The following is a 13,347-nucleotide window of genomic DNA, read 5'->3' on the forward strand; positions in this document are numbered from 1 at the left end:
CATATTATTATTGTCAATAAATAATTAAAAATAAAGTGAAATTGGCAAGCAATTTAGTTAATCTCAGTCGAAAGGATCTATATTGTGTCATTCCATCACTTCCTGTTTCGCTGGAGTATAAAAAGGTAACGAGCATGCAGAATCCCTTTGTCAGCCATCAGTATGGGAAAAGCCAAAGAACTCTCAATTTAGAACACACAGTTGGTAATTGACCATCACAAGCCAGGTAAAGGGTATCATAAAATATATAAATGGTTAAACATACCACTTTGCACTTTAAGGCCAATAATAAAAAGGTGGAAAACATATGGAATGGTTGCAAACTTGCCAGGAAGAGGATGCAAGCCATAAGGAAGATGGTGAGGGGGTCATTTTTGCCAGGGGTGGCAATAGTTGTGGAACCTGTTATTTGGGGAAAATCATTTTATTTGAAAATGTAAGACTTTACATTTTGATTCCATTGAATCATTACTAAAGTGCACTCCTTTTACGCATGTTGGAAAATACACCTTATGTCAATACTGTAACTGTGTTATTAATTTTTAGTTTACAGCACTTTTTGTGCATATTTATCAAGGGTGCCAATAATTCTGGATCCCACTTTTTTCATTAATCATACCTGATGTGGTAGTAAATAACCAGACAGAAAGAACATCACTGATGGGTGATGATAAAACAACCAATCAGCACAGAATATATATATATATATATATATATATATATATATATTTATGTCATGATCAAATGCTGTATGACCTTGCTGCCGATTGGCTGTCTTGTCTAATATCAGAGAAATATTTTCCCCCGAGGATGACAAATCGCCTGTACGCCTCATGACGGCAGTTATTCTCATTATGATTAAACCCCCCCCCCCCCCCCCCCCCAAAAAACAACATGATTTGATCTATCGTGCAGCATTAGTCACCATATCTCTATGTGCAGGGGTACCAAGGGTAGTCCCAAAGGGGTGAGACAAGAGCCCTCCACATTGGTTCCACAACTTTTTCCCCTGAAATGGCTCCTAACAGGATGAGGCCCCCAGCAGTGGTTCAGTGCATATTGTAAATCAGACCGGCAGTGCTGTCAATCAGACCGGCAGTGCTGTCATGGCATGCCAATATGGCATCCTGAGACTTTGACCTCTGCCCTCCGGTGAAAGCAGAAGTCTAGACTGTAGACACCTTCCTCACTGGAGAGGAATGTCTGCCATGAGTGAATTCAGCTATGATTGCTATGTTGGTTCAGATGAAAATCCGTCTCCCCTTGAGGTGAATCTGCATTCGCCAACTGCACATTTCTGAAACTGAAACTGAAATTTCGGCTGATCAGAAACGTGACGATTCACTCTATGAACAGTCGTTTTGCTGTTGTACTGCCAAGGTCCCAGCCAAGATATGCAAAATGTATTTACATTCACTTTTCAGTATGAAAATATATTTTTGTAAGCTCCTCTATATTTAACCACAGAGACAACCCATACCAAATGAAACAACTAGCAGAAAACAAAAAAATCCTATCACCACTAACTGCAGTCTGTTTCTCTTTGTTTTCCATACATAAGCACATTATAATGGCAAGATGCCATCTTGGCTTGTTGTTGTGCCTGTTTTCCTTTAGGGTGTCTCATAGCGAGGACATCCTCCTGCATGTTGACACGGGACTCTCCATCTCACGTGCTGTCTTCTCCTTTGTTGCAGGACTGCACTGTTTACCAGATGGAGGAAAAGATCTTGGAAGTGGTAGGTGTTTTCCCTTTGGTCCTGGTATGTGTTACAGAATAGCTATAAGTGAATATCATCATGAGTAAATGAGTATTCCAGGACTGGGAGGTTGGGCGGTATACTCTCAGTCCTTTCTCCATTCTCAGGCCATAGGGGGACTGGGTTCATTCACCCCCAGCAGTAGGGCTCTTTCGCCCGGAGTCCCTGTTAATCACCGCTTCCTGCGGATGACACTCTCCAGGCCTGTAGTCCTGACACCAGGCTTCCTCTTTCTCAGACGAGCCCCTCCACCCCCCGCGCTGGCAGGGCCCATACGCTACAGTATGCCTCCTGCTTAGAATCACCATTCGATTTCTACAGAAGCGGATCTCTTGCCGTGTTTATGTCAGGCTGCACAGCTCCATAGAGACATATCCTGTGCTAGATAACAGTGGGGGGGGCTTGCTTGGTCAGCGTAAAATTCAAACAGTGTCTCCCTTGTGTGGGTGGGTGTGTGTGAGTGTGTGTATGTGTGTGTGGGAGGATACAAACCTAGTACTTTGTTGATATCACTTTGTGATTCCCACTAATGCTGATAGCGGTAACATTGTTTCTAATAAGGGAGGCCCTGGATGTGAATAGCATTGTTTGTTGATGATTGTCTTCCCACCCATGCTGTATTTGAGGGAGAAACAGATGGAAGGCCTGTCTTTATTGGAACCTGAGAGGGTTTATTTGAGGCTTATGAAATGGTTAATTAAATACATTTATGAGGAAAGTGATTGGAAAGTGCCTCCTGTGAATTCCAGTCAAAGGTCCTGAACAGCATCTGCGATCAGACAATAAGGACCACATCGGACCCCCTGAAGAGCCATTCAGCTTGTTTGGAGGAGGTCCGGATCTCCAACATCAGACCAGCAGAGGGACTGGTAAGACTGCCACATCTACCTGCAAGATCCTTGACCCTACAAACCATTAAACTTCTATTAGTAGCCCAAGGTTTTATTCAGTTACAATACCAGTCGCAGAATTTGTTGGAGACCTATAGACATACTGTAGTGTTTCTTGCGTACTGTTACACCTCGTGCTAAAACTGTTGGCACTGAAACTGCCAGTAGCCTACAAGTGTAAATATTTACTGTCATGAAAGATCACAAATAAGTCGTCAATATGATAAAAGAGAACTGGAGAACTGTTGGAGAACTGAAAAATTATGTCATTCTGTGGGTGGCCTATTGATCTATTTATAGCGGCGGATGTCATTGCGATGCTGTAATCATCATAACTTGCATATCTTGCATGTTTTAGTTTAGCCTTTAGCGGTACTGTATTTGTTCGGTATGTGAAGGATCTTTTCTTTTTGACCCTTCCATTCTTGCGCTGGTTTGGGAAATCTTCCAAAGTGCTCTGTTGCTTCACTGGAATTTCCTCTGAATACTCAGTAATGTTTGATTTTGATTTTATATTCCAACGGCGCCAAACCAGTATCAACTGTAAGCTAAGTAGCTACGCGCTTGACAGTGAACTGTTGCAGCAAACTGATGAACTGCTGGCCTGTTGCCACAGGGATGTATTTTTATAGGGAGCTATAAAAAATAGTATTTACATTTCTTTGGTTTTGTTTCCGCTATTAAGAGGCTGTTACTTGTTAGCGATTCACCGTCTAATCGTTTTACAATATGTTTGCGTTTTATAACTTTTAACAGTGTAGAAATTGTGTAAAGCCGACTTGGTCACATGCGTTGGCCCCTAGTGTACAGCAAAGCACAGAACAAGATAATCCTTACTTTTGAGATTTGTGCCTCAGCTATTATGTCACCCCAGATAGGGTGAGTTTAAGTTTCCCTCAGGTTACATATGCTCATATGCTGAGCCCCATAACTTCTGGTAGCATATTGGTGACTCTTATCAAAATTTAGAATTCTTAGGCATTTAAAAAATGTGAAATATACTTTATATATTATTCTTACTACATGGTATACTGCATGAGCCTAATCTCTCGCTTATTGTTTACAGGGCATGTACATTAAATCCACCTACGATGGGCTGCACATCATCACAGGCACAACAGAGCATGTGAGTATTATGATAAGATCCCAGTATTCAGGACAGATTCAGAAACAGATACTGTTAAATTTCCTCATGGGATTTAACCTCCTTTTATATGCTTTTAAGGCTTTTCTGAATGCATATTTTTTAAAGATGGTTTAAGGAATTGTTCCTGTGTTTTAGTTCCTACTTTCTTTTACCATTTACTGTAATTTTAGCCTTGATTTTTTGATGTTTCTTTTAGTGATGATTTGGTTTCCTTGTTTATTGATAATATGATTGTATATTATTAATATGATATTATAGTCTATAATTAGGATTTATAGTATTTCTAGAATGTAATCCTTTTTAAGGGGTTCACTTGCTGAAGGTCATTTAGTGACCTTGTCCAAACATGTCTTTTGTTAAAGAAATGAAAGTTTAGACAAAGCAAATGAATGGTCAGAGGTACGCATTAATATGCTGTGTACAGCTTTTCTGTACTTGCCTTTCAGTTTTCACTTTTTTTTCCTGTAAATTGAAATTCATGCAATGCTCTGGCTATATATAGCGTGAATGTTAAAAGGTCATTGTAATCAGTTTACATATATTCCTAAATGGTCAGAGTTTCAATGTTTAATGATGAAAATGCCTAATATTCTCCATAAAATATACACGGCCATTCTTTTCAACTGTTACAGTGTGAACTAATATGCCCTGTATGCTGGTTTATTGCTCTGTTCTTAATTTTTAAGACCCTGTTTAGTTGTTCCCTACTGATGACTGTATTTTTCATAGATGTCATGTTGGTATAGCAACCATAATATTATGCTTCCTTGCGCCAAGCACTGCAAGGGAAATAAATTGCCTAGTGTAGGCCGAAGTGGAGGCTGTTTACCACTCTGAATTTTTGGGCGCTGCTGTGAACTTGAGTTTGAGAGAGCAAATCTTTCAGTCCCTGTCAGAAAGAGAGATGGGAGGGTAACTCTTCCCACCTCCCCCCCTTTTTGTTTTCTCCCCCTTTTGGGCCAGTCGTACAGTACTTGTAGGCTCATGCCATGACAGACCGTGGGGTACGATTCTGTCGCGAGAACCCCCACTTCAGCTGGATGCTAGAGAGCCTCAAGTCTACCCTGCGCTCTCTTGAATTCTTTATTTGTCCTGTATTTATCCAGCTTGTCTCATTGAGATTCAAATCTCTGTTCCAAGAGACACGTTCAAGAGGCAGCAGACCCACACCTTTACAGGCATACATAATATAAAAGCCCACACAACAGTACAGAGTATAAAAGCAGTGGAACAAGTAAACAAAGGAATTAAAAGCAATAGATGAACTATGATCATTTGGCAAATGTGCTGCAAACAAATTGAAAATGAACCCGAGAGGAACGTTGAACATTTAATAAGTATACACATCAAGTTCACTTGGTGCCCTTACAAGGCTGATTTCATAGTTATTTCATATATTCTACCAAGTATTCATTTAAACAAGCCCCTATGTCACATAAATCCATTGAAAAGATATAGGACGATTGAGTCTTGGGTTCTCTCTCTCTCTTTCTCCCTATTATTCTTAATCTCTCCCTCCCTCCTGTTGTCTGTATGCAGTCTCCAGCTGACAGAACATGCAAAGTACATGCAGGGGACGAGGTGATACAGGTCAACCACCAGACAGTGGTGAGCACTCCTACCCGTCATCCCCATTCTCCAATCACTGAAGCCACTCACCTTGGGGGGGTCACTCCACCCAGCGCCCCCCCCCCCCCCCAACCACATCATTTGTCATTTGTCAAAGTGCTATTTTTATGAAAATATAAGGAGTTCTTACCTTCTTCAACATCAAATCTGGATCTCAAATCCAAATCTGGCCCTGGTTTTCTTTTCACCAAGGTAATTAGCTGAACAATTACTCTACTGAGTGGCCCGAGTCTCTTCACACCGGGTTCTAGGTAAAGGGAGGGTGGAAAACTAGCAGGACTCGAGGACTGTGATTTGATAATCCCTATAGTCATATAGGATACAGCTAAAATAGAAACTTCCAAATCACACACAACAGTTTCACTCTGTCTTGCACCTTGTATCTTTGTCAGCATACCAAATGGGAACATGAGAGTTTTTCAGTGGGTTGTAGGGTAGGGGTGCTAAGGGGGTGTATTGTTTGCTCTAGGTGGGCTGGCAGCTGAAAAATCTGGTCGCAAAGCTGAGGGAGGACCCAGCAGGTGTGGTCCTGGTGCTGAAGAAGAGGCCCACGGCTACCTCGGGCTTCACCCCCGCCCCCCTCAAGAACATGCGCTGGAAGCCCCCCATCGTCCAGGTAAGGAAGGAAAACTCCCTTTTCTGTGTCCTGCCCTTCTGAAAGCAAAACACTCTGGTTATCAATTTCCGGCTTTATCTTCCTGAATGACAGCATGAGACTTTTCCACTAGTGCTGCCTCTGGAGTTGGGCCTGGTAAAACACAGCCATGTCCAGAAATCTCACAGAAGGTATGAGGTGAGGGTGGGTGGAGATGGCGGGTGAAGTGGATGGAGAAAAAGGGAATGTTTTGTCCATCCCACACCCCCACTATAAAAATCACAACAATGCAGAATTAAAAAATGCAGTGATGTCATGTCATACAGCTCCAGGAAGTGACCACATCCAATGGCCTGCTCCGTTAAGCCTCTTTGTTGGGGGTCGGGGGTCAGGATGTATGCTGGAAACAGATTGTTGATGTGCCGACTGAAGTCATAGAGGTGGTGCTGGGAACTCCCTGTTGTCAGGGCCGCTCTGAGCCTGGTGTTCTATCTCAGGCTCCCTTAAACTCCTCACAATAGCCACAAAAAGGTCAACATCCAGCCTCTTTGAATAGATCAGACAAAAATAAGCCTCCTGTTTTCCCATACATTTTTCCACCGGAGCCGCTTTTAATACAGTTATTCCATTATAATCCAAACGGGAGCTAATTCACATACCCGCGAAACCATAGACGGCAAGGCTCGAGAGACCGTCGCTTCAAACCCCGAACCCAACAGACAACAATGGAGAACAAAAGGCCTGTTTGTAACGTTAGCCTTCGGCTGGCGGCAAAGCGTCCAGTCTCAGGTCCCTACCTGCCCTCTACCTGGGAAGCCAAAAAGACAAAAGGCCGCCTACAGCGGGAACCGTTCCGGTCTTTCACTCAATGTTTGTTTAAACTAGACTGTCGGGGAGTCAAAGTGCTGGATTTCGATGTAAGATAAGGTGGCTCTAGTACACAAAACCGGATCGGATGTCTTTAATCAGATAAATGCCTCATTCCGCCCCTCGAGTGCAAATTCAGCAGGTAGAACTGAGGTGGAAGGAACGTCTGATAATGAGTGAAACTGAAGTAAAGTTGCGGTAAAACGAAGAGCATAGATTTGAATCCACACAAAGAACTGTGCTCTTTCACCCAGAAGCCCAATTTTTTTCAACCTGAATTCCCACTGTGAAGCAATTCACCCATATGTTAAATGTAGAGATAAGAGACTCCACAAAACCCATAAAGCTTTGAAAACATAATGGGATCTCTGTCAGTTTAGGAATTTGGGTTTTGGTGGCATGCCATGTTTGAGGGGGGGTGTCTGAATTGAGGGTCACCTCCACTCTTGTGTGTTGCAGAACATACCATCTATGACTAAGGTCCAGCCTCAGCAAAGCGCTGGGGTCACCTCTGTCAAGAAGGAGAAGCTGGCCATCTTGGACCTGTACATCCCTCCTCCCCCGTCAGTCCCCTATGCCCCACGGTAAGTGCCTGGCCCAACCCCCCTATCCAAAAGCCCAGGAGTCTAGCTCCATCCCTGGATAGCCAGCCTAGCCTGCTGCTGGTCTAGTCATTGATATAACACGACTAGATGATGATGACCATGCATTCATTTATCCAGAGCGACTTAAAACAAAATGCACAGGTTCATTCAGTAAGTTTAACAAAGCAGCAGCACTGCCCCTGTCCACCCGTGCCAATGACAAATGATGGGAACTGTTTCTAATTTTTTCTTTTTTCCTCTCACGTTGAAGAGATGTGAAGACCAGCACGTGTGCTAGCAGCAGCACGAGGCAGAAGGGATCGGAGTCGCCCAACTCCTTCTTGGACAAAGAGAAGCGGCGGCGCTTCAGCCTCACGGACTATAGCAAGCCCGGCATCAGCCCCATGGAGGCCAGCGGCCCCAAGCCCCAGCTAAGAGAACGCACCCACTCACGCGGTGAGTCCCAAATCTCAGTCTGCTCTAAACACACTGGGCCCCCACACACTTGTCAGTCCAAACACACCCAACCCCTCATACAGTCAGTACAAACACCAGACCCCCTCACATAGTCAGTACAAACACCAAACCCCCTCACACAGTCAATACAAACGCTAGACCCCTTCATACAGTCAGTACAAACCCCAGACCCCCTCACACAATGCATACACACCATCATATGAGCAGGCACCTGAAAACATGGCCAGTCCCAAACTCTGTACGTGGTTGCTATTTAAATATATTGGTAGCCACCTTTTTTCCTCAGGACAATGTTTGAGAAGAATTAACATATTGGTACATGTTCTGGCTTGTTGGCTAAAGCAGTTAGAGAATAATTACCTAGCAGCGCAGCAGACCTTATGACAAACTGGCTAATGTAGTTTGTCATCTATTCGACTAGCTTTAGTATTTTAATACAAATATAGGGCTACATTTCTAGATTTCTATTTTGAACACTGTGAAAAGAGTGTACCATGCGGAACAATCTGGGTCATTGTCTTTCTTGAACAAAAGTGAAGGAGGGTGACTGAAGTCCATGTATAGTCTGACAGCTTGACTGAGGCGTGCCATTAAAATACCAAGCTCAGGAATGTGATAAGGAAGTTGAATTAGGCTGAATGGGTCACGTGTAAATAATTGCCTAAACAAACTGGCATACCAGAGCCAAGGGCTCTGAAGGTTACCGGCATTGTGCATGGGTGTTGTAAAGGTATGAGATGCGTGCACTGTTATTGAGGAAAAACTGGGTTAAGACTCACTTTTGAAGCGTTGACCAGGTATGCATGTGTTTGCGTGTGTACATACGCATACATTTTCTTTTCGGTCCAAAATGTCATATATGAGGAAATAATGACAGTGAGCCAGTGACCGATTCTCTAGCATTCTCTTGCAGAGACTTGGCTTTATTTTTGTATAAGCGGTTGTTTATTTATTAACTGGTTGATTAAATCATTCACAGAATTATAACCCCCCCCACACAATACATCTGATACCATGGGTAAACTGTATGAATTTAGTATGCATTAGTATGCAGGTATTTTTCTTCAAATATACATTCCAAAAGTGACTGACCATTTCTATTTATACAGGCAAACCCCGGCCACTGTCAATGCCAGCAGACACCTGTATTGCAGCAGTCGACCCTTTCTCCAGGCCCTGGCCACAAAGCCGAAGAGGTATGGAGCTGCCGTTCTCTAGTGGACCATGTGTGACCGACGCACTTGTCTAGCAAATACATTTTACTTGACTTCATTACAATTTTCCATTGCCCAACCTGAGCTGGAATCGGAGAAAAGTCATAAAAAGCTTTGTTTCTCGCGGTGCTTCACTTGTTGTGTTCAGGAATTACGGTGTATTAGCAGTTGTTCGTGGCAGAAAGCATAATTGTTGATTGCCATCAACTCCAAAGCACTCTCCTTCCCCTCCCCGTCTGCCTCCGTCAGTCGCGGCGGCGAGGAATTGCATCTGAAAGCCGTATCCGGTGTCGAAATCGAATTCCCGCGCCTCTGACAATCGGAGTTGTTCTGTGCGGTAATTGACGTGGCGCCCCTGGGCAACAGCATCTGTGCTTTTCGTCGTGTGGGTTCCATTTTATTGCAGGCGGTAGAGGGGTGGGGAGGGGGGTGTTCCCCTCCCCTTCTCCAGTGGTTGTTTCCATGGAGCTGGAGCCCGTGCTCACATATGCATACACGGGTGGCGGCCTTGGCGGCTGTCAGGCCAATTAAGCCATGCCCAGAAACAGGCGGAGGAACGCTCTAATTGGTTCTGAGTCCTCTGCAGCTGGACCAGACCGCTCTTGTTGCTAGAGGACAGAGATGGGTCCGTAACTAGGGGACGGGGACAGGTCCATCGCTAAGGGACCGGGCAACATCGGTGCCGTCTCTTCAGCACAGCTGCTCTTGCTGTCGCTGCTAAAGAGGGGGCCTGGTGTTTTTTCCTTTTAGAAACTAGTTAAACTTAAAAGAACCTTTGTATTAAGAAGGTCACATTAATTGTAAACCTGTCGTTATGATTCATTAAGTCCCCTCCAGCAAGGGATCTGTCCCTGTTAAGTACAATGTGGTCCATTTAGACCTTTTTTAAGACCGCTTCCTTACTTTTTGGGTATAATTCCCTAGATTGGAGACTTTGAAAGGAGCATAATCAGATCTTGGGGAGGAAAGCAAAATGTGCTAAAAAAGAGACATGGTCACCTTGTGTGATTTCATTGTCACATCCACTTGGCAGAGCATCAGAATTTCAAGTCACACAAAGCATAGATTCAAATGGTAAAATCCCTTTATTAGAACACCACAAATTAACAAGGCTTTGCTGTTGACGGGACTTCATTGTGGGCCCAGGATACAGCACAATGGAAATAGGCATTGAATCCTTGGTATGCCTAATTTTTTTGAGCAATGCCAACCTGGTTGGGATGAATTACATAAATCTCCCTTTAGTACCCTGCAGAATAAAATCACAGTGATTGGTTTAAACATAGTTGCTTTGGTACTTCAGTATATACCCTGATCCATGAAATATGCATTGGCATGGCATTGGGGTTACACTGAAATAAAGCCCTAAAGTTTCAACCTGAAACCGATAAAACATAAATCTGGTCAATGTGACCAGTCCTGTGATTCTAATGAACATTCATAAATTAAATCCAACATTTGCTTTTGGCAACTTGCTTGCTTAGCTAGCTTGCAGTCGTCCATAATGTCAGCTAGTTAGCTTGCCTAGCTACTTAGCAAGCTAGCCCATGAGCGAGCCGAGCACTGCCGAACCACAATGGCGTATTACAAATCACCCAGATTGGGTCATAGTTGAGAGTACTTTTATTCCCATTTATGTGGTATTCAGATTACTGGCATGCAATATCAGATTTTGGGAACCCTCTGCTCTCCAGGCCTGCTTTGTTTCCTTGTTAACCATGGTCCTTTGATCTTCCCAAACAGGGATGGATCTGTATCGATATCTGAGCAACGAGCGAATCACCACCATTGCTGAGGAATCGGCACCCGCCCCGGTCCGCTTGCGGCCCACCCCGGAGAGGCAGCTGCTCCATGGAGTGGACCACATTCGTGGCAGCCGCCTCTTTGTCAACACGGACATGCACAACGTCAGTACCATCCCTTACCAAGAGGAGTCTACCAAGAAGGCCCCCGCCCACTCGCCCTCCACCACTAAGTCGCCCTCGCTACTGGTCAGTTGGATCACACGCCTAAAGTTATTGACTCATTGATGAGCACTTCCTATCTTGGGCTGGGCTCTCTTCTTGCTACATCTTCATACTTTTTTTTGTTCTATGGGTGGTCTGTTGGTGGTCTCGCTTCCTTTGCTGGGGTTTTCCCACCACAGAAAAATCCAGGCCACTCTTTCGGAACTGTCTGGATTTAGCCTCTTCTTCCAGAACATTCTGGTCCTCCTCTCCAACCCTTAGTGGAGTGCATCAAAGTCAACAATACAGCTGTCGTCCAGCTTGTGAATGAAAGATAATTTTTACTTTCAAGAATGAATGGAAAGGATGGCCTTTCATCCTTTGGCAAGCTATCTTTTGTATTATAATTAAGTTATTTTTTATTGTTTTTATTGTGCCTACTACTTCAACTTGCCAAAATATTAGGGCTGTTTCATTGTTTTTGATCGTTGTGTGTACTGTTTGTGAAAAGGAAGAGAATTAAAAAGTTTATTTTGTATTTAAATCTACTGTAGCTGTACATTTATTTACATATTCTCCTCTGTTTGCATTTGGCCAGAAATGTATCCACTGCCAATGGTTGCCTTGTAAGCTATGCATTAGGGAGATCTTTTGTACACTGCACTATTATGCCTGGTTTTTACTGATGGGGACGTCATGTATCCAGCCTGTGTGTGAGGCAGAGGGGCCCTTGAGTCACTGTAGTGCAGTTCTTTCAGTCATACTCATTTCAGTTTAGTCGCATTTGTGCAACTACTAGTGTATGTTAGTATAAGCCTGTTTTTTTTGTTTTCTTATCCGCTGAACATTTCAGCAGAAGTCTCTGATACGGTGCTTGTTCACCCCATTTAACTTTGATTACACTATCCCATGTAGCCATTCAGTTTTGTTGGACTACGAGCAAAAAATATACTAACACCACACATAAAACTACTATACTCAACAAATCTGGAGGGAAAAGCGAGAACTTTTTTAAGACTGACTTCAGCCAAGCCTCTCCCTCTACGTCTTAGAGAATCTTTGTTTAGTGTGGCTGAAGACTGGAGACAAGGCTGAGTGATTGTTCATAGTAGACAGTAGGTAGGTAACTGACTTACCTTGTAAATCTGATGAATGGGAAATATTCCCATAGTATCATGGGACATGATAATCATGATTAATCAGATTTCTAGATATACGGGGATATACAGCTATCTGGTACCCACATTGGGTAAACTAACAAGTTTTTCCAGAGCTTTATTGACAGTATTAAATACTTAAGGGAATAGATGTGTATAATGCAATTGTACCTGACCTGCCATTGTAACGCTTTGAGAAGTCTATTATTAAAGCCACAAATTACTCAGTCACTCGTTTGTATTGTGTTTATCAGGCCTGCTGAATGTTTTATTGTGCAGTTTCTATAATAAAAATTGTTTCCTTGTGGTGAAATTTAAGTAGTGAATCAGGGCTCTAGTTCTGAGATTAGAGAGTCCTATTGAGGTTTCAAGAGAAATAAAGTTCTTATGGCCCGAGAGCCAAAACGTCTTATAAGACATACATTTAATAATCTACTTATCAACAATTTCCTCTTTTAAGTAAGAAATTCTGATGAGAATGAATGAATGCCAGAGAGTCATTAATAACATGGTGAACGTCTAGTCAGACTGTTTTGTACATTGCTTTTAATTTAGCTCAGCTGAAAAAACACCTCAGAAACTTTTGGAGCAGTTTGGAAAATCCAGAGCTACAACTTACTATAGATCACAGAAAATTAGGGACGCATTCATAATCATTCAAATGGAAACTTGTTAAGTCATTTAGTTCTTATTTATGTCAAGCAGATAAGGGTTTTGACTGCATTTTATTATTCCTATTTTATCTTGTATCACTCGTTATTGGGGAAGCATCCATGTTGTTGTGGTTCACACTCTCACCTGTCCAAGAGAAAAACACAGAAGAATGCATCATGGCTTGTCCTTCGGGCATCTAGCTGTAGCTAGCTGGAAACCAGCTGTTCATTGCACAACATTCCCCATAACACTTACTATTGAACAAATTTAGTAGTATGCAAACTTAAGACAGAATGAGGCCATGAAAACACATCTACAAAATAACCTGGCTTTACATTTCTGATATAGATCTAAATTATATGAGGGGCCTTGTCAGGGAAGGCTGATTTAATTCCTCTCCTCCTCCCTTTTCTCAATTTCTGCATGA

General features: G+C 43.0%; 1 protein-coding gene across 1 annotated transcript in view; it reads left to right on the forward strand.

Moving 5' to 3' along the window:
• LOC133123262 (connector enhancer of kinase suppressor of ras 3-like) overlaps positions 1–13,347 on the forward strand; it is a 57,298-nt gene that overhangs the window by 20,777 nt on the left and 23,174 nt on the right. Inside the window, exons 5-13 of the mRNA XM_061233604.1 lie at positions 1,698–1,739; positions 2,510–2,629; positions 3,717–3,776; positions 5,337–5,405; positions 5,896–6,042; positions 7,348–7,472; positions 7,744–7,928; positions 9,059–9,145; positions 10,907–11,154. Coding sequence (XP_061089588.1) covers positions 1,698–1,739; positions 2,510–2,629; positions 3,717–3,776; positions 5,337–5,405; positions 5,896–6,042; positions 7,348–7,472; positions 7,744–7,928; positions 9,059–9,145; positions 10,907–11,154 — 1,083 coding nt within the window. The remainder of the gene's footprint in view (positions 1–1,697; positions 1,740–2,509; positions 2,630–3,716; positions 3,777–5,336; positions 5,406–5,895; positions 6,043–7,347; positions 7,473–7,743; positions 7,929–9,058; positions 9,146–10,906; positions 11,155–13,347) is intronic.

This window comes from Conger conger, chromosome 1 (genome assembly GCF_963514075.1).
Source record: "Conger conger chromosome 1, fConCon1.1, whole genome shotgun sequence".
In the NCBI taxonomy this organism is placed as follows: Eukaryota; Metazoa; Chordata; class Actinopteri; order Anguilliformes; family Congridae; genus Conger; species Conger conger.